This window comes from Pteropus alecto, unplaced genomic scaffold, assembly GCF_000325575.1.
Source record: "Pteropus alecto unplaced genomic scaffold, ASM32557v1 scaffold69, whole genome shotgun sequence".
NCBI lineage: Eukaryota > Metazoa > Chordata > Mammalia > Chiroptera > Pteropodidae > Pteropus > Pteropus alecto.
Genome location: NW_006494610.1, coordinates 8,825,048 through 8,846,966, shown reverse-complemented (window position 1 = coordinate 8,846,966; position 21,919 = coordinate 8,825,048). Strand labels below are relative to the sequence as shown.

Sequence of the window (21,919 nt, the reverse complement as noted above, 5' to 3'; positions counted from 1 at the left end):
CAAATTAGTGGAACTCTTTCCTTGACCATATGTATTTCTGAAAAAGCTTCCACTTGACAAATGCTGTTGTATTAAAATGTACCTATATTATCTTGCCAATAATAGACATTGAAATATTTTGTTTCTGCCTATATAGAATACTAATCTAAGGATATAATGATTATAAGAAATGCAGAATTTATTATAAATTGACCAGCATTAAATACATTTAAGAAGTTACAAGTGTTTTATACTTGTGGGACATATTCTCAACAACTCTGAAATATGCATGCTGAATAGAAAAAATCTATCAGAATTTTAAAAACTAGAGCATTTTAGTTTTTAAATCCTAAAATTGAATGTATATGTTACTGTAATGGTTCTCAAAGTGTGATACCTGTACTAGCAGCATCAGCATCACCTGGGAACTTGGTAGAAATGCAAATTCATAGACCCCACCCTAGACCAAATTAATCAGAGACTCTTGGGTTGGAACCCAGAAATAAGTTTTACAAACCCTCTGAGTGATTACAATACACACTCAAATTTGAGAATCATAACATTAAACTGATTTTATATAACTACAGCTACCTGCTAAAGATTTCTATTCAACCTAATTTCCAGGTCATACGAGTGTTTCTATTTATTCAATAGTTTCACTATTATATATTTTTCAGTAATGAAACTGGATATACTACACCTTTATCCTACATTCCCTAATAGTTTAACATACTTTTGAATAGAATGTTGAACTGTTAGAACTAGATGGAAATGATTAGCCAGAACTTTTCATTTTGTAATTTAAAAAAACTGACACAAAAGGATGTGATGTGATTTGTTCATGTTTACATAGACTTAGGAACTGGTAATGCCTAGATTTTTGTATACATTTTCTCCTATTTAAGTTATAAACTATGTCTTTTCTCCAACCATCAAAGTAAAAAAAAGGGGTGTTGAGATGCTAAAAACACTAACCTTAACCATTTATGATATCTATATGGGAATATAATTATGTTCTGTATCATTTGTTATACAAATACGTGATTTTTCCTCAAGAATAATTACAATTAGTTATATATCATGATCGATTCTTACCACAAAGTACATTTTTAATGATTTCTTATAATTCATAGTTTTATTATCTGTTTTAGATAGTCTAATAGATATCTTTAGATAGAAAAATTATATTTTTCTCCCCATGCATTAATAGGTTTCTAGATTGATGACTTACATTAAAAAAATATAATGAAATAATGATAGTTGTGAGGGTAGTGCCTCTTGCCATAGACATGATTTATAAGCTGCAGAGGGCCTTGGTGCCTATTGTGTCCTACCAATTATCCCCAAGTCTCCTGTCTCTAGGTACTTATCTGTGATTACTCACAACTCTGGGTTTCATTGTCATAAAAAAAAAATCTTACCTTGGAAAATATTTTTATTTTTCAGTCTTACAGTTTTATGTTATTATCAAAAGCTGATATGAATATCTTGTTTCAAAAAAATGTTGTAGCTATGATGTATACATATGAAAATCTAGAATTCACATGTGACCTAATGAGTATTTCAGCATAATTGTTTAAAAATCATAACCCGACTGAACTGAATACATGTGAAGAAAGAGAATAGTTGTCAGCGTTTAAAAACTTCATGTTTTCTATTTAATTTTGTGTTTGTTTGTGGGGAGGTTATGTTTTTACTTTCAGGATAGTACTTGTAATGTGTGGAAACAGGTACCTAATATTAAGTCTAGTTCTAGTCCTGCTTTGATAGGTGACAGTTAATATATAGTTTATTCTAAGAGGCTTTAGCCTCTATCTCTAAGGGATGATAGGAAGGTAAGTTAGATATATTTGATTTATTTGGACAGGCAGTAAAGGGAGAGTTAGAGAAGTTGGATTTGCTAGTTTATAAATAGTAAACTCCTATTTATATAACAGTGTTAAAATTCCTAGTTATATAATAATGTTATATAATGATGGATTTCTGATCAGGCAGGTGTCATCTTGACTCATGATATCATCAAAATTGAGTCATTAGTGTCTGCTAAGGATGCCTTAAATAATGAGAAAACTACCTTTCAGAAAAAGTTAATAGCTTAAGTGTCCTCCATGTGTTAAGGTGAACCTTCCTCCTCATAAATTATCCTCTGAATCCAGTTAAAATAGGTAGTGTAGGAATAGCCTTTCTCAAATAGAACCACAGGCTTATTTGGTCAATAGTTGCTCAAGTGACTTCTATGAAACTTTGATTGACAAGGTATGACATGGGTCAGAGAATAAATTTCCTGGATTGAGATCTTAATTACATACATTCTAACGCGCACTCCATCTCTACAATCTCTTTGAAGTCTTGGTAATTTCTTCAAAATATTCTCAAATCCAACACGTCTTTTGTCGTTGTTACTTCATTTTGGAAGAAATACAAAGAATGCAGTCTTGAAGAAAAATTTAAGACAAATTTCTTCCTTTGACCTTATTAACCAACCCTTTCCAAGACTTGTATACATTCTAATTTTTAAACAAAAAAATTTGAGTGATTATGTTCTCTTAAAGCACATTCTAAAGATAAGCCTTAGTATAAGATTTTTCTCAGTGAGTGCCATCTACTGGTACAATGCTGTAAGTACAATTTATGTAAGCTCTAGAATTTAGGTCCGTTTTTTTTGCTATTATTTCAATTATTTTGTATATACATAAATGTTCCTGAAAATTAAAGTATTTCAATTTTAAGTGTTAATAATGTGTAATTTAATTTTAAAATAAAATTGCCTGAGAGAAAATAGGAATTGACTAATAATAGACTGTCTTGGGTGCTATTTCAGACTTTTATAATCCTTTATGTGTTTTCAATACTCCAAAAAGAATAAATAATTAAACTTTGATGAAAGGACATTAAAAATAAAATATTTTTCTAGCTTACTTGGAATTCTTTTTTCAAAAAACGTAAGCCATCAATTGATTTATTCATTCCAAAAAATATTTATTGAGAATTCACCATACACCAGGCACTGCTTGGGGAACAAAATACTCATAATCCCTACCCTACACAAATTTACGTTTTTAATATATCTGAGTGAAAGGTGCTTTTTAAAAAATATTTTAGTCTCATTTTTTTTAGTCTTTATTTTAGTTGTCTATTTACCTCATATAATAGACATTCAAATACATGATAGTGCAATGAATGAAGTATACATTATTTCATCTCAATATCTTATACTTGTAAAAGATTTTTCTCCATAACAATCACCCTTCACCACATATCTAAAAAGTAGTTGGTACTTTGAAACCTAGAGACGTTATAGCCAAGAGCTTAGAACTAATCAGTATTCAATATATGGAGGGGAGAGGGAGGGAAATTGGTCTGTAAAATGGAAATTATATTCCATTAGTTATCTTTAATTCTCATTACAGTACTGGAAAATATGGAAAAGCCAGGGCTGTACTATGTACTTTGAGCATTTTTTTTAATATAAGAAAATGTGTTCTTAATATTTCCCTGCTTAACTCTCTCCTGTCTCCTCCCTACCCTCAGGATAAAGGCTAAACATTTAAGTATGGGATGTGTAACCCTTTTGTGTTTGTGATCTTGCTTGTTTCAAGAGCTTTATTTCTCACCAGTCTCCTTACTCTCTCACTCTGTAATGCAAACAAATTTAACCATTTGCACTTCTAAAAATATATCATGTTCTTTCTTATCTTACACATAGCATACTACTTTATACACTATTTCACTTAACTAAACTTCTATTTGTAATTAGGACTATTTATGTATCTTGACTGTTACTCCAGCATGACCATCCCAGTCTGGATTAGTATCTGTTCTTTGTTTTCCCATAGATTCTGTGTAAACTCCTATAATAATTCATATTCTTCCCTGCTATGCAAATTTAAGACCCTCTTCTCTAATTTGCTAGAGACCAATCATTGGCTTCTTTATCACTTAAACCCAATTGTTTAACATAATATCTGACATATTCTCAAAAATTATTTGTTGCACAAATGAATGACATTTGAGACCTAATGTTCACTTGACATAATAATTTTGAATTGTATTTACTTCTGTATTTCAGAGTTCGTTTTCTAGCCAAGGATAATATAACCCACAACCCTGAGACCAATACAGTCTCTTTTGTACAGCCCAATGCTGCCATTTTTGAACCTTCACTATCAAGTGGAACAGAGAATGACACTTTGACTGTTCTCAATCTGGCTGTTGCTGTGCGTAGACAAAATTATTTGTTTTGAAATACTTAGAATCCACTATAATTAATCTTGTGATTAGATATCATTAGATAGTATTTATTCTGTCATTTTTATAAAGATGTGTTCCTATGTTGTTATTTTGAATAGAGTTATGGTCTTTAGGAAAGATGACAAAAATCATATAATAATCAACTGAATTAGAAGACTATTTAAAGTATATCATTAAACAAAATAGAACTTTGAATATCTTCTTGTGTCTGACACTGAGGCAGAGAAATTTACTTATCTTGGGGTTAGACAAATTATACTTTTAGTTTTGGCAAGATTTAGCAGTAATTTTATTTTGTAAATATATTTTTTAACTTTTCAATTACATTTTATTAGTTTTATTATATTAGTTTTGGGTGTATAATATAGTGTGACTAGGCATTCATGTATCTTATGAAGTGGTTACTCCAGTAAGTCTAGTGTCCATCTGATACCATATGTGGTTATTACAATATTATTGACTATACTCCCTATGCTTTATATCCCCGTGACTGTTTTTATAACTGGCAATTTGCACATCTTAATTCTTTTCCCCTTTTCACCCATCCTTCCAACCCTCCTCCCATTTGATCCCATTTGACAATCATCAAAATGTTCTCTGTATCTATGAGGTTTTTTTTCTGTTTTGTTTGTTTATTTTGTATTTTCGATTCCATTTATAAGTGAAATCATATGGTGTTTGTCTTTCTCTGTCTGACCTATTTCACTTAGTGTAATACATCCTAGGTCCATTCATGTTGTTACGGATAACAAAACTTCATTCTTTTTGTAATGGCTGAGCAATATCCCATTGTATATATGTACCACCTCTTATTTATCTATTTGTCTACTGATGAACACTTAGGTTGCTTCCATATCTCAGCTATTAAAATTATGCTGCAGTGAACATATGGAAGCATATGTCTTTTCAAATTAGCATTTCGGGCTTCTTTAGATAAATACCCAAAAGTAGAATTGCTGGATCTTTCTTTGTCTCTTGTTATAGCCTTTGTTTTACAGTTTTTTTAATCTGATATAATTATTGCTATCCCAGTTTTTTTTTTTTTTTCATTTCTATTGACATGAAATATCTTTTTCTATCCCTTTACTTTCAGTCCGTGTATGTCTTTTGATCTGAAGAGGGTCTTTTGTACGTGGCATATGTGTGGGTCTTGTTTTCTTATCCATTCAACCACCCTATGTCTTTGATTGAAGCAATTAATCTATGTACATTTAAAGCAATTATAGGTATATAGTTATTGCCATTTTATTGTTTATATATTTTTTCAATTTTCTTTTTTTTAAATTTAATTAGTTCAACTATACAGTACATCGGGTTAGACATCTATATAGTTTGTAAAATGATCCCCCCATTGCTCCCTTCCTCCCCTGACCCTCCATCTAGCCAATGTATTAATGCTAACTGCATTCCCTATGCTGTGCTCCCCATCCCATGACCATCCATCAGCTACTAATTTGTACTTCTTTTTCCTTTACCCCATTCTCCCTGCCCCCCAAACCTCCCTTCCCTCTGTCCATCACCAAATTGTCCACTATATTTGTGAGTCTGGTTTTAATTAGTTTGTTCTTCTTATTCCTTAGATTCTGAATATAAGTGAAATCATATAGTGTTTATCTTTATCTGACTTAAATACCTTCTAGGGCTATCAAAGCAATATCTTTTTCCATCCTTTTCCTTTAAGTCTGTGTATGTTTTTTAATGTGAAGTGAGTCTTGTATTTTTCCTTCTTAAAGAAGTCCCTTTAACGTTTCCTGTAATACTGGCTTGGTGGTGATAAATTCCTTTAGCTTATTTTTGTCTGGGAAGCTCTTTATCTGTCCTTCAACTCTAAATGATAGCTTTGCCGGATAAATTATCCTTGTTTGTAGACCCTGAGTATTTGTATTTAAACTTTGGCATTTTAATTATAATGTGTCTTGGTGTGGGCCTCTTTGGATCCCTGATTTTTAGAATCCTATGAGCTTCCTGGGGTTTTACATCCATTTCCTTCACCAGGTTAGGGAAGTTTTCCATCATTATTTCTTCAAACAGCTGTTCAACATCTTGATTTTCTTCAGGTACGCCGATCAGACAGATATTTGGATCTTTAATAGTGTCCCATATGCTCCTTAAATTATTGTTATAGTCTTGGCATCTTATCTCTTGCCATTCTGACTGAGTGTCCTTAGCTTTCCCATCCTCTAAACAGGGCATTTAAACCTTTCCTTTATTCACTTTGTTCATTCTTTTGTTTATTTCATCTAGCATACATTATCTCAGATAATGTGTTCTTCATTTCAGACTGGTTCCCTTTTATAATTTCCATTTCTACTTTTATGCTTTTTATCTCTTTGTTGAAGTTCTCACTAAATTCATCTACACTTCCCATAAGTTCATTGAGCATCTTAGAACCAATGTTTTGAACTCGGCATCTGTTAGTTTGCTTGACTCCATTATATCTGGATCTCTGTTCTGTTCTCTCATATGATTTCTGCTTCTTTGTCTTCCCATTTTGGCTACCTTTCCATATCTGTTTCTATGTACTAAGCAAAGCTCCTAAGTCTCCAGACTTACTAGTGTGGATTTGTGAAGTGGCACAGTCCTGAGAGGGGTTCAGCTGCAGACCAAGCTTAGCCCAAACCTCTGCCCCTCTGGGGCCACCTGTTAAGATTTGTCAAGCAATCCACAAATGCTGTGCTTATAGTTGCCTCAAAAGGCCACACGAGAATCTGAGGCCAGCTGCCTCCAACGTGAGTCTAGGTGCTGCTCAGCAAGGAGCACCTGACTCACTGAAGATATATCTGGATGTTGCTTGGGTGAAGCCGCAAGTTGGGGGAGGTGGGGTTTCAGGGAATCTTCTGGGTGGAGAGACCTCTGTTATCAAGTTTGATGATGTCAATGCTATGGTGGCACTGTGTCCACTCAACAAGGAACAATGGATACTACCGGCACTTCTCTACAAAGTGAGTCTCACCCTGGCCTTCACTCCGACAACTCAGTGTTCCCTGTAAGTCCCTGGTGCCCCCTGTGCTCAGCCTAATTGGCACTGGTGCTCAGAGCAAGTAGGTTCATCACCACAAAAAATCCACTCATGGACACAGCCCCTTTAAGAGGCTTCTGCTGCTGCCGCAGCCTCCAACTCTCTCAGCCACTCACCCCGTCCTACCTTCTGCCATTGCAGGGTGCTTTCTTGGATTTCTCCCTAATTGTATGGCTTGTTCCTCTAGATCCCAGGCAATTTTTCCTTGCTGCTGCTCTTTGTTTTCATCACAACTTTGATTTGGTCACCAGAGGGATTAACAGAGCTTCTATCATCTACGCCATTTGTTCCCTCTAATTTAAAACTTATTCTGGATAGATTCTCCCCAGTCAGACTCCGTTAAGAAGAAGGCCTTCCATTAAATTATTTTTCTTTTACTTAAAGAAGTCCCTATAACATTTCTTGTAATAGTGATTGGGTGGTGATGAACTCTTTAGCTTTTTCTTGTCTGAAAGGCAGTAATTTTACAGATACAGTTTTAAAACTTTTATTAAATTTAATTCTAGTTTTTAGTCCACTTATTTGTTAAATATGTGATACAGCAAATGGTGTCTTAAACGGTGATTTTTTTTGTAGGCTGCACCCCATCTCTATCCAAATGCATTTGTTCAAGTGTTACTCAATTCGCTTATCAAAAAGTCGAAATCATCTCTGTTTCAAAGGAGAACTGTGAAAGAACTATTGTGGGGCTATAAGGATCCATTCTTGAGTTTGGTTCCATACCCTATTACTACTACAGTTGGTGCATTTTTTCCTGTGAGTACCAAATATGAATGTCAATATTGTTATGCTTCAATTAGATAATTATAATGTATAGGAAATTCATAATTTTATAATTTAGTGTGTTAACCCTATTTTTGATCAGGGAATATGTATTCTAATTTTTGAAAGTTTCTCGCATGGTTTCCGAACTTTCCTAGTTCAGATAATTTACTTATCTATATTTAACTATTAAATTTAAAATTAAGAAGCTGAGATCTAATCCAATTTCCATTCTTTAATAAATAAACAATTTTTCTAAAATTAGGTTATAAGCTAGTAAGGCTTTGATCACTATTTTTGTTTTGATTTTCCTTTTCAAAAAAATGAATTTAATACCATACCTTTAATTGTGTTAAATGTATTCATTCTATCATCCTCCTTCTCTGGACCTGTCACAAATTATTTTAGTGTAAATTTAAAAGTTAGCCTAAATTTGCATTGAATAGTATTGATAAATTAGCAATGTCCTATTTTAATGGAGTTTGTTAGTAAGAACTTTTAGTGGTCCATAAATGTCATGAAATGACGGTTTGGAGGTTAAGGAAAATGTGAACTTAGTGATATAATTAGTTATAGCTTAGTGCTTTGAATTATAATTGAACAAGCTGACTCTTGAATTGGGAGTTTGACTATGATTTGTCACAATAAGTGATATTAGTTATATTCTCCGGTTTATTACTGTTATTTTCCTTTTAGATGGTATTTACAATTGCAAGGTTATCTATCAATTAAGTGTCATGGAGAAAGCATTAAGGGAACAGAGATTCAGTTATTTTTTAACTCAGATACTTGTAACTCTTTTCTTGTAATTTTGTATACCTAATTTTTGTTAACCACTTATTAAAGATCATAACATTTAGAATACCTCCAGAAATCTGTCATTGTTCTTATAGATTTTGTAATAGTAGTAGTAATCAAAATTGTTTTGCTGGCTTAATTATGACAAAGAGTACTAGAGTCTGGATTATGCCATTTTCTGATATTTGTTTTCTTCTTCTGATTCAGCATCTAGCACTTATTTACAGGTACTTTTTATATTCCATCTTTTTAACATGTTAAAGACCAATAATTTTATTGCATATGCATTTTAAATTATATAAAAGAATTATGACTAAACATTGAGAAATGCAAAAGTGAATTAATTACATATTTTTTAACTTGGAAAATATGGTTCGCTCTAGAATTAATTTTTTTTGTACATATCTTTTCAGTACAACGATACTGCAGATGGAGTTTATACAGTTTTCAATGGAAAAGATGACATAAGCAAAGTTGCTGTAATTGACACTTATAAAGGTAAAAAGTAAGTATCAGGTAAAGTGTGTGGTAACTAGAGTACTTTTAGGCAGTATTCTTTTAACAACTAGGAAGGCACAGGACAGACATCAACCTATGGAACAAACCTGCTTGTATCTCAGCCCTGAAAATTCCTCTTCGGACAGGTATTAATGATTTAGTTATAACAACTAGTCAAACTAGTGCATAGCTGCTGAAAATCAGTGTCATTTTAGAGTTAGGTTTTCCTTTACCTACAGGTTCTCTTAATAAAGAAATACGAAGGGACTATTTCCATTTCTACTGCATAACCAGCATTACAGTGTACCCATACAATTAGATAAACACAAATGAAAAGAAAGAAAATCAATATATCAACTGATCCTCTAGCCGGCAGAAAAATATATTTTATTGGGTTTTAAAACCTTTTTACTGAGCATATCAAATAAAAATTGTTCATTACATTGATATGACCTAATGTGTCTATAAAGATAAAAGCTTAATGAATCCATGTGAACACTTCAATGATTTTCTCTTTCAAAATTTTCTCAAAATAATTTTCTATATTGATATATTGATATATTTATCAGTACAAAAATGGAATTAGGATTTTTATGTAGTTTTAAACTTATATATTAAACTTAAAAATAAAGAGCATGCCTCCTTTGAAGTAGTAATAGAATAAGACATGTCCAGACAGCTACAATTTCCTTTTTCAAGCTCCTGCCTAGTCACCTGGAATATTGATACTTTATCATATGTGTAAAGTAGGAAGAACTCTAATAAATATCAGAGGAGAAAGACTTTTCTTCTCCTCAAACTTAATAAATATGCTCTGGATAACTTAATTCCTGAAGAAAAGAAAAAGAATAAAGTAATCAAAATAGAGATAGAATGTTTTTATGAATATAAGAAATCATTTTCTCACACTGAGTCTCTATCTAAAAATTGCACACAACAGTTAGTCACTAGTGTAGTATTTTTTCTTCTACAGAGTTTATAAGCACATATTTTTATAGAAAAGCCTAGTGAAGGAAAAAAAAAGTACTTCTAAATGTTTATTTCAGGGAAAATCACATCACTATTTTTATAGTGAGGAACATGAAAATTTCCTCCATTTCAATATATAGAGAGATTTTGAGGAGAGTTGCTAAGTGCTACTAATTGAAGTAAAAATTTTATTTCAGTTTAAGATTATGGTAAGGTTTATTTAACTGATCATGTCAACACTATGTAGGATTAACAGCTTAATCTATTTTTAAAAAGAAGCATCAACTTGCATCGACATCTCACTGGATGATATGTCAGGAGGCAGAAAAAGTTTTTCCATCACCAAAATGTAGTTGAGGATGCAGAGAAACTATTATTACTATGTTTTTTATTATGAAAGACAGACAGACAGATACACAAACATACACACACACACACACACACACACACACACACAGAGATATCTAATCTAGACAGAAGAGTATAAATTAAATTCTGTCCTACTTTAATCCCAGTTCATGTAAGAGTTAAAAGGGCGGGAACATTTAAATTGATTATGTACAGGTTTCCAATCTCCATTAATCAAATATCTGCTTTTCTTTCCTCTTCCCCACTCTCCTCTTCTCTCTCATACTGAGCTTACATCATTTACCCACTTAATATTTTCCTCCTATTTAGTTTGAACACTCAACATACTACCAAATAACTTATTTCTGCCATTGGAAAAAAAATTTTCCCTAAGTAGAGTTCTAAATTTCTGGTAGATGTTTTTCTTTTCTTTTCTTTTCTTTTTTTTCAGAACTGTGTCTATTCTAATTTATTTTTATTTAACAACATTTGGCAGTTTTTATTTTATAATCTGGTCACTTAATGGTATCAGGCACTTAATTTAATAAGATGAAAGCTTCAAAGAATATATAAACTGAAGGATTTAGAACATTTCTTAAACTTAGCATTTGCCAGGTCTAATCTGTATAATTTTAGAAGAAGTATTGAGTCATAATAGACAAAATGAAAAGGGTACTCTTGAAATGACAATGTCTTTGTTCATTTTCTTCTTTTTTTTAATTCCTAAGGAATCTCAGCTATTGGTCAAGTTATTGTGACATGATTAATGGTACAGGTAAGAGCATTTGTTTTGTAGCAATAATCACAATGAATCCACCTTTCTCTCCCCCACAAATCCACCACCACACCTACAAGATTCTCGAAGGTGGAGAATGTGTATTGACCTGTCTTTCTATCCCCACAACATAACTCAGTCTCTATTCTTATGTAGTCTTAGTAAATATCTGTTTAATGTGATAGGATTTCTGAAGATTAACTATTGAGAATTATTAGCCTTTCCTGCATTACTAGGAAAAATGTTTTGCTTTGTAAAAACTTTACTTAATGAACTGTCTTCCTAGCAATAGAAGGGGTTGAAAAATTTAGAAAAATAGTTACTATTCACATCTTTTGTAAATACTGTACAAATAATAATTTAAAATTGAGAAAATTAAAAAAGGTCATTGCAAAGGTAAATTATATTTCCAAGTGAGGTTTCAAGCTGAAGTAAAATTGGTAAAGTTGCAGGACAATGCCTTCTATTTTGCATAAGGTGGTCAGAATAAGAGAGAAAACAAAAAACACAGTTAGATGTTTACTAACCATTAAGAGTATGCAAAAATGGACATTCTGAATTAGAACTGGGAAAAAGATAGTACTATGAACTTAGATTTAGAGTGTGGTTAGATCTGGCTTATTTTACTCCTTGAGGAAAAGCAAAGTATACATATGCCTATTAATTTAAGAATTAAAATTTTAAAGAATAATGGGAATCAAATATCATGAGATAATTTAAATCAGAGGTGAGTTTTCAACAACTAAGTAGAGGAAGAAGAATAATGTTTACAAAGTTGGTGAAGTAACACTGTAGAAAAACAATAAAGATAAAGAAAGTGAAATACAAAGTTTTGCAAAAACTAAGGAAATACAAAGTTTTGCAAAAACTAAGGACTAAAAAGGAAACAGGGAACACCAAAACTATTGTTGAGTTTGGCATTTTTAATTTTGTTTTCACTCCCTTATAGAAAAAAAAAAAAAAAACAGCAAAAACACTGTTTGGTTTACTTTGTAGTGCTTTGAGCCACAGGGGTGGATGAAGAGAAGGAAGAAATTTGTTTCTAAGTAAAGCATTTCTGCAAATAAATTGTCAAGTGTCCCAATACTACTAACTCTAGTAATTGGATAAGCATGAAACTTTAGTCCTTAGATACAGAGAGAAATACACTGTGCTGCTCCTAAATACTAAAAGATTCTTAGTTTAAGAAAAAAAATCATTAAACAATTCTGTCCAAAGTTGAGTAGAGAAATTTTAAAAGAGGAGGTAGAATATTCATTAATGACAATAATATAAATAGATGAGAAAACAGAAATTAAACAAACTAGGAACATAGATTGGACAGGGCAGGGGACTCTGACGTAATCTTTGTGAGATCCTTGGTAACAACACTAGGGAAAAGAGACTAATGAAACACAAAAGTTTCGATATGTTCTCATTACGATTTACAAATGCTTCTTCTAACTTCTCAATCAGTTCGAAGAGACATGGTAATTGTTAGTAAGATTATGATGTAACCTTCAGTGATGTTTTAAATAATAAGTTTTAAAACTTTCACCATTTCCTTTTCCTTTTATGGTTAAGATGTTAGAGAGACAGTTGTAGGCAATGCCCACTCAGGGACCTCTGAGGAGTTTAAACTACTTTTTAATATCCAATTCTCCGATTGCCAGGATCAAGTTCAGTAATCTGTTTCATTTCACTTATCACAAGAATATAAGTGAAAGTTAATAAGATTACAAGGTTGGAACACTTACCAGAATAACCTGAAATTCATAATTGAGGGATAGGTCTTACCCTTTTGAACAGAAGCATTCAATGGTGGCTCATTTTGGTGATAAACATTTAAGAAGCAAGTGGAAGAGTTATTTAGTTACTTCTTTACATATCCAGTGTGTGCTATGGATCATAACCACAGCAGAAATTCAGTAAACTCAAAAAATGCCCTTTTAGTTTGATGGATGTGTTTTCAAATCATTTGCAAGGAATTTTGTTAAATGAGAGAAATTTAATAAATGATTAAAAAATATTAATCAGTCATTAGTGCAAATGTATGAATCACCATCAAAAGTAAGAACAATGCATATCTATAAGGAGTTCTGAATGAACATCACGGTAAGAAAAGTGCCACTCTATTATGTGTTTAAATGACAATATTTTGGAAAAAAAAATAAATGACAATATATTGGATATATTGGGTTGAATAAACATATCTGTTTCTTTTTAGTTTTTAAAATGTGGCTACTAGAGAATTTAAAATTACATACAAGTTGCATTATTATTTCTATTGACAATGCTGGAATAGAGATTTCTAGGTTTTTCTAGGACACACATTACATCTAATCTCTTGCCACTGGCTTAATTTTAAATAGATGCAGCCTCGTTTCCTCCTTTTGTTGAGAAGACACGGACACTACAATTCTTTTCCTCTGACATTTGCAGGTAAGACAAAAACACCAATGTATTTCTGTGAGTCAGAACTTTTTTCCCCAAGTAACCAAGAAATAAAACACACACCAAGAAGCTCATACTTAGTAATGTTATTTGAGAAAAATGAAATACACCTAGGGAAATTTTTCTTGATTAAAAATAAATACAATATGATACTCATAATATATTTATTAACTCTTTAAAAAATTGAAGAATATAGAAAGATATTTTGCATAATGCAAATAATTTTCTTCTTGTGAACTATTTTTCCTTTTTTTAACTAAACTGGTGGTACGTTAAATAATGGCCAAGTCTAGCCTCTACGCCCAGTTTTTCTAGAGATGTCCAGAGAAGATAATGTCACTGTCACAGAACTATGTCAATTAATGTGCTCTATTGCTACTATGGCATCTTTTCAAATTAATAGGGCCTAGTAGAAACCACACAAGCATTGAAGCTCACACCAATATGTTTGAATCCTAGCCCGGTTCCTAAAGGCTATGTGGTTGTGAGCAAATATTTAATATCTCTTCATCTTTTCCTTGTCTGTAAAATTGAAGAAAGCAGTATTTTTTTTCATATAGAGTTATCTGGAGATTGTCAGAAATATGTATGAGGATAAATGTGGTCAAATATATGGTGACAGAAGGAGGTTTGACTTTGGGTGTTGAACACACAAGGCAATATACAGATGTTGTATTATTGAGTTATACACTTGAAACCTATATAATTTTATTAACCAATGTCACTCCAATACATTTAATTAAAATAAAAGGTAAAATTGTTTCTTTCAGTCAAAGAATAAAACTATTAGAATTGTAAAATAAAATATGTATTGAACCTCAGCACATTGCCTAGGTAATGGTGGATATGGTGGTAAATGATGGAGGTGTAGTGTGTCTGTTTATCTCTCTTGCTCTCTTGCTCTCTATCTATATCTATATATCAAACCTTCACATGGACACACCCTGGCAAATAAGTGGCTTTTCTCTCCATGGATAAGTTCTGAAAGGCATTTTATTTTTATTTGAACTGGGAACAAATAAAGAATTTGAGAGTCATGTAAATGTTTAATCTATAGAGGAAATAAACTACAAAAACTGTACTTCATAAGCAAAAATTATTCTTACAAGCTTTTGAAAACAAAGGTAAGAATAGCTCATACTCAGATATTAAGTTCTGGTATGCCCTAAAAGTTTACAAGAACTTTTTTCCCAAAAATTAAACAAGAATTCTACTGAGAGTATATCAGATTTTTCTAAGTTAAAGAAAGAAAACAAGTTTAAAACTAAGAAAAAACTGATCTCCAGAATGTAATTGTTTCCTGGAATGAAGCTCTTTCTTCTCTGTGTTTAGGTCAATCTATGCTGTGTTTGGAGCCGAACATGATCTGAAAGGAATTCCTGTGTATAGGTTTATTCTTCCACCCAAGGCCTTTGCATCTCCATTTCAAAATCCAGACAACCATTGTTTCTGTGTAGACAGAGAGGTCTCAAATAATTGTACATTTTATGGTGTGCTAGATATTAGCAAATGCAAACAAGGTGAGTATATATTCTCAATATTACAGTTTAGGACATAATTTGTAGTATTTTTTAAAATGTAACCTTTACCTAAGATCCCTTTTCACTAAGCATTTAAAGTGCGAAAACAAGGACAGAAAGTAAGGATGATGGTAGAAATTTTGATTTTAATTTTGTGTTGTGTTCAAGGTCCCAACTATGTTTCAGTGCTACAAAACTTAGTGATTGTTAGATAAAGTGACATTGCTATTTTCCTATGTTACTTTGGAAAATGCCTATTTAGGCCCTTCGCCCATTTTTTAAATTTGGTTGATTTTCACTGTTTTTTTTCTTTTTTCTTTTTAGTTGTATGGGTTGGTTCCTTGTATATATTGGATAAGAACTAGTAATTGGATATGTGGTCTGCAATTATTTTCTCCCATTCCTTAAGTACTCTTTTCATTTTTGATAGTTTCCTTTGCTATGCAAAATCATTGTTCTCCTTTGAGATTTAGAGTAAAACAGAATAATTCCCAGAATACTTTGAGCATCCCAACTATCCTTCTGCCATTTTTCTAGCTTTTTTCCCCCTTGAAAATAGTATGTTGCTAAAACAATAATTGACTTAAACAGAATTTAGAGTGTCTTATTTTGTTCACCTTCTTCATATTGGAATGAGTATGAAAAGGAAAGAAAAACCTCTTAATTATCAGTTCATAGATGTATTACTGCCTGAAACATGAATATTTATGGATGAAACTGTGTTCAGCAGTTAAACTTTACATATTAAAAATTAACGCCTAAGGAATGAACATTCTATTACTAGGTTAATAGAATGACACAGAATTTTATATTTTATTAGTATGTAATAGTGATCACGTTATAATCATCTCTCACTCTCATCCCCCAAAATAAGTGTTAAAACTCAACTGTGCATTTGTTTAATTTAAAATCTTTATTTTTAAGGAATTTTTTCTGAGTGGCATGTGAAATGAGGAAAATGATTTGTCTCCAATTATTTTCTTAAAACTTGTTTCTAGGAAAACCGGTGTTCATTTCACTTCCTCATTTTCTACATGCAAGTCCTGAAATTGCAGAAAATATTGAAGGCTTAAATCCAAAGGAAGAAGAACATAGCACATACTTAGATGTTGAACCTGTAAGCAAATATACTATTGATCTAATCTGTTTAATATTGTTTTTTAAAACAATGAAGTCGAAAGAAAAAATAAATTCTCTCCTTGTCAATCACATCATTGATCACATTTATTGAATCATGATCTTGATGTATTACTTTTATTTCACTGAAAATTGCATTGTTTTTTTCCTATTGCTTATGGAATATCAAGGTAATTAAATTTAAATTTTAAGCATATAGAATTTTATAAGCCTTTTCAATGGTTCATAGTTCAGGAGTGCCAACAATTGAAATAATTCTATTTGTCTTAAAACAATTTGATATAAATTACTAGTTTATGCTTATTTTACACATAATCATAAGTTTTGTTTATATGGAGAGACACTATATATTATGAAGGACCAAAGGAGATTTTATGGGTGTATGTGAATTAGTGGCAAGATCTATTATACTTAGTGGCAAGAAAAATCTATAAAAATTCCTATAGCACAACAGTTTTAATTTTTAAATTAACTCAAAAAAATGAAACACCAGACTTTTAGTAGACATGTTTCAGTTTAAATAATGATATGTTATATTATTAAACTGATAATACATGGATTCTGACTAAATATATATTTGACCATGCATAGTTCAGGAATTAAATTAACTGTATGAGCACTTATGTTTTAGTACTATCATTGTTATTGTTGATTCCCCAAATTTCTTTGGTAAATATCACAAATCTAACTAAAACCTTGACATTATGTTGGACAAAAAATATACAAGTGTGTGTATACATATGTATATGTATATACACCCACATGCATGTATACATATAATGTAATTATTGAGTTAAATATGCAATACATTTAATATGTCCCATTACAATTAATTATTTAATAAATTCCACAAATTTCAAGTTGAACAGTTTTACCTTAAGTTCTATATAACAATAAAAATAAAATTTGGATATTGTGTTTTAAAAATAAGTTAGTAATTATTTTAGTTTATTCTGTTTTTAGATAACTGGATTCACTTTACAATTTGCAAAACGGCTGCAGATCAACATATTGGTCAAGCCAGCGAAAAAAATTGAGTAAGTCTCTTGAACAAAGTTATTGTTACATGATTTTTAGTATTTTCTTGTAAGAATGTGAGTAAATCTATGAAAGTGGAAAGAATATAAAATTTCAACTTTCCTTTGGCTTAAATGTCATTAAATAATCTTTAAATGCTTATAACTTTTATTTGAGATTTAGAATTATATCTGGTGTTCATTGCAATAATACACATATTTTGGGGTGTTTTTCAGTATTTCATCGCATCTCTCATTTTACTAGCTCTCCAAATATTTCTATGACAACAGTTTTTAGAATTCATATTTTACTTTCTTGGGTAAAATTTGTTCAAAGGAAAAATTCGTGCTTAGAAAAAGTCAATCTAATTAGAAATCTGTGTTAGAAAGTTTTTTAGAGTAAAAGATATCTAAGAAACAGCCATATTAAAATTTAAATGACTCATTACAGGGAATAAAAATCAAGGAACTTAACTGATTTGCAAGAGCAACTAATTTCTGGATATTTAATATACTAGTAATTACTAAAATTTCTGTTATATATGTGTATTAGTATAAATTTTCATAATTTTTTAAATGTGTATTACAGGACATTAAAGCATCTGAATCGGAACTATATTGTGCCTGTTCTTTGGCTTAATGAGGTTAGTGTTTTTATCTATTAGTCTTTAAAGCAGTAAACTTCTTTGTATATAAAAATGCTTTTGATGTTTCAAAACTAAATATGTATACATAATATTAGAAGTTGTATGTTTCTATTGCCCATATAGATGAGTTTATATATTATTAGTTATAGCTACTTGAATGAACCAAATCACAGAAATATCAAATTGGTGTAACTTTCAGTGTTTTTCTTTTAGAAAGATAAAGTACTTCCCATCATTTTAGATTATTTTCAAAATGCATCTTTTAAACCTTTTTGTTGCTGTTGTAGTGCTTGTGTTGAAAAGTCATGCCTACTTCTAAGTCTAAATAATTCAAGACTTACTAATTTTAGTGCTAATAAAAGCCAACCAAGCTTATAAAAGCCAGGTTAGAGTATGGGTAGGCAGTCTGTCCTATTGCCTGACAAGATTTTTTAGTGTAAACCATGGGATGATTAGCCACAGAATTAGAAAATGCGTTGTGAATGCATTGTATAAGCCTTTAGAGGAAGCGAAACTGTTGACCCTTACCATTTTCCTTTGCCAGTGGGAAACATCCTTTGGAAAATTGTGGAAGATTTCAGTAAGACAGCTCTAAAGATCAATGGAGTCTAGTATACTGAAGAGTGCTAGATAATATGTCTAAAGGAAGGATTATATTTCATCCTGTATTCCATCTTGGCATTTATTGCCTTTTAACATGCAAATTGATTCCATTGGCTTGTCATATATAGATGACTATACAGGTGTTTGGAGAAAAGAGTGATACATAAGTAAAGGGTTTTAAGTATTTTGCTCCACTGATCTACACACAGAATGCTAATTATTAACTTAATTACAGACCGGTACCATTGGTGATGAGAAAGCAGAAATGTTCAAAAATAAAGTGACTGGAAAAATAAACCTCCTTCGTCTGATAGAAACAGTCTTAATCAGTGTTGGTGTGGTGATGTTTGTTGCTTTTATGATTTCATACTGTGCATGCAGATCAAAGAAAACAAAATAAGTAAGTATACCAAAAATATATAGAATGCTTCAGTGATATTAGTTTACATATTATTTTTTTACATGTTGTCAAAAAGGGGTTATAAATTAGGTTACAAATCTTTCTGGACACGTTAGCCAACTATCATTTATAATGTTTTCTTAAAGTTTTGAGGTGCTTAGTGTAAATAAAGACATAAATGAAGATTGAATAAATAAGTAAATAAGGCCTATGAATATCAAGCAGATTATTACATCTTTTATTCTGGGAGGAATGGGATAAAAGATAAACTTGTCACCTTTGAAAAGTACATATATAGCTTTTGTGCAAAATTCTGAGTTTTCATTTCTTGATTATTTCTAGTTGATTTTAAAAATAAAAAATAAGTAACATATCTGACTAGGAAAAGCTACGTAAAATAAAATATGGTAGATATTTGGGGAGATTGAAATTTATAAAAGAAAATAAAATAAATAAGCTAGAAATTAATAAGAGAACTAAAAGTGATAGATAAAATATGCTATTACAAAATAAACATGAAATAAAATGAAATTTAAAATGAAGATAATATTAATATAAAAACAAGTTTGCTGTATGTAGACTTGCTGACCATGCATTGTCCAAAATCAGGTTTGGACCATAGATGTTTAATGAGAAAGCCCAGATGAACAATTAAAATTCATGAGCTATAATTTGATTATAACAGTAGAAGAGAATTGGAGAAAATAGTGTTCAACACAGTAAAACCAAATTACTCAGAGTTTAGAGAAAAAATCAGGTAAATATGGACGATTGAGTTTTAGCAAAATCATAGAGGTGGTTCAGGACTCTGTGTTTTAGATATTAGTGCCTGAGTCCCCTTGTACATAAACAGGAATGAATGCCTGATCCATTTGCCCTAAATAGAGCCTTTCTTTAATAATTATAAGTGCCATCGTTGTGGCCTGTGGGGGAGAATTCTCTGCCTCCCTGATAGTTTTCATCAGTTGTCCCTTCCCAGGCACCCCTCAAAAATCTAAAAAAAGCAATATATTTATTTGAAAACCACAACTTCAAAACAAAAAAGTCCAATCAGACTGTTGGCCCTAAGCTGTCTTATGTAGAAATTATAGAGCTGCCGCTGATAATTATTGAGCTTTTATTATGTACAAGATCATGCTAAATGTTTCATATATGCTATCACATCTAATCCCTCATATAGTTTCATGAGTTTCCAAGAGCCAGGGATTCATCAATATCCATTCTATCTTAGATATATAGAATTTGAGTATTAGCTATTTTATTTTCCCACTGCTTTCTAATAAATAGTAACATTTCTTTTACTTTCCAGGCAGCAAATGAATCTTTACATTTATGTACCAGCAACATCAGGACCTTTGTTAATACTGACCTACGAAATGAAGATATGCTTTGTTTTTACAAAACACATCTAATCTTACAGTTGAAGAAATGGTGGCACTATTTTCTTTTTTTTTTTACATTAAGCAGCAGCACATTACTAAAGGATTATTAAGATGACATTTAAATCCATATTTGAACAAGAAACTGGAACCTTTTAAAATTCATCATGTACACGAATGAATTGATTTCAGTTTCTACAGATCTGACTCAAGCATGAACCAATTATTTTTATTTGGTACTGATTTACTAATTGGTTCCCTGGTGACAAATTCAGCAAAGGAGTAGATACGCTAAACAAATTCTGGACCCTGAACTCTTACCTTTCTCATCAATGGAAAACACTCCCACAGTGTGTGTTTACTTGCAACCGACTTAGGACTCTCAGTAGACAATCAACTATCTCGAAAGACATTTAACAATGGGAAATAAATCATTAGCCTTTGAGTCATTTATTACACATTACTTAAGTTTCTCTATGGAATTCTTTGTGCAGCAACAGCAAGCATTGTAATTATATTCTTAGTTTATAACAATATGAGCTTATATATATATCACTGATTAAGCAAATGGATATCATTTTCTGCACATTTTGACTTTCTGTTTGAGGACTTTGCCGTTTTCTACATTCTGCAGCTCTTCTGGAAATCTGAGTAGATTTTGATCTTTCTACTCATTTACTTACAACTTACGCTTCACAACTTCAGAATGCTGTGCTAATATTAAAAGATGTAAATGAGAATAAAGAATTATTGTATGAAAGTTTATAAAGAATAGAATATGCATTAATAGTTATTTGTTGTAATATTTCTTGCTTTCATAGTCACCTCAGAAAGACTGGTTTCAACCATTAAAAGATGTTCTTCCTTAAATTCCTGCACTTTGCTTAGTTCTTGTTGTGTTACAAAACGTTTACCCTAATTTTCTGACTGAAATATTTTATCTGAATCCATATTTCTTTATGAATCCAAATTTCCTTCTGAAATATTCTGATTCAGTTGTGACTCTTCATCCTAGGCTAATTTTTTGAACCAATTGGGGGGGGAAAGCAAAAAGATATTTGGTTTCATTCTTTATAGCAGCATGACTTAAGTTCTAGACTGTGAAAGGAAGCACATTATTAGGTAATCCTGCCTTCTTTATAAGGAGGCACATTATTAGGTAATCCTGCCTTCTTTAGCAGGGGTTCACTTATTCCTGAGAGCACTAGCCCTCCTAAAAAGTTTCTCATAGACAGAGAAGATGAACCACATTCTGTCTTGTGTTTTACATACAGAGGTTAATAGGATCATAGGAGTTTAGTAACTGGTTGGTTTGGATACTAAAATTAAGTCTAACTTGGTATCCTCATGTTAGCAGCCAGGGTAAATACTGAAAACTCCACACT

The 21,919-nt window shown here is 31.4% G+C and overlaps 1 protein-coding gene across 1 annotated transcript in view; it reads left to right on the top strand.

The window, feature by feature from the left end:
• CD36 (CD36 molecule) overlaps positions 1-21,004 on the top strand; it is a 33,623-nt gene extending 12,619 nt beyond the window's left edge. The window contains exons 4-14 of the mRNA XM_025042187.1: positions 4,042-4,196; positions 7,826-8,005; positions 9,223-9,314; positions 11,353-11,399; positions 13,751-13,820; positions 15,165-15,352; positions 16,351-16,469; positions 17,453-17,526; positions 18,095-18,149; positions 18,991-19,155; positions 20,465-21,004. Of these exons, the coding sequence (XP_024897955.1) occupies positions 4,042-4,196; positions 7,826-8,005; positions 9,223-9,314; positions 11,353-11,399; positions 13,751-13,820; positions 15,165-15,352; positions 16,351-16,469; positions 17,453-17,526; positions 18,095-18,149; positions 18,991-19,155 (1,145 nt within the window). The 3' untranslated portion in view covers positions 20,465-21,004. The remainder of the gene's footprint in view (positions 1-4,041; positions 4,197-7,825; positions 8,006-9,222; positions 9,315-11,352; positions 11,400-13,750; positions 13,821-15,164; positions 15,353-16,350; positions 16,470-17,452; positions 17,527-18,094; positions 18,150-18,990; positions 19,156-20,464) is intronic.
• The last annotated feature ends 915 nt before the right edge of the window (positions 21,005-21,919 follow it).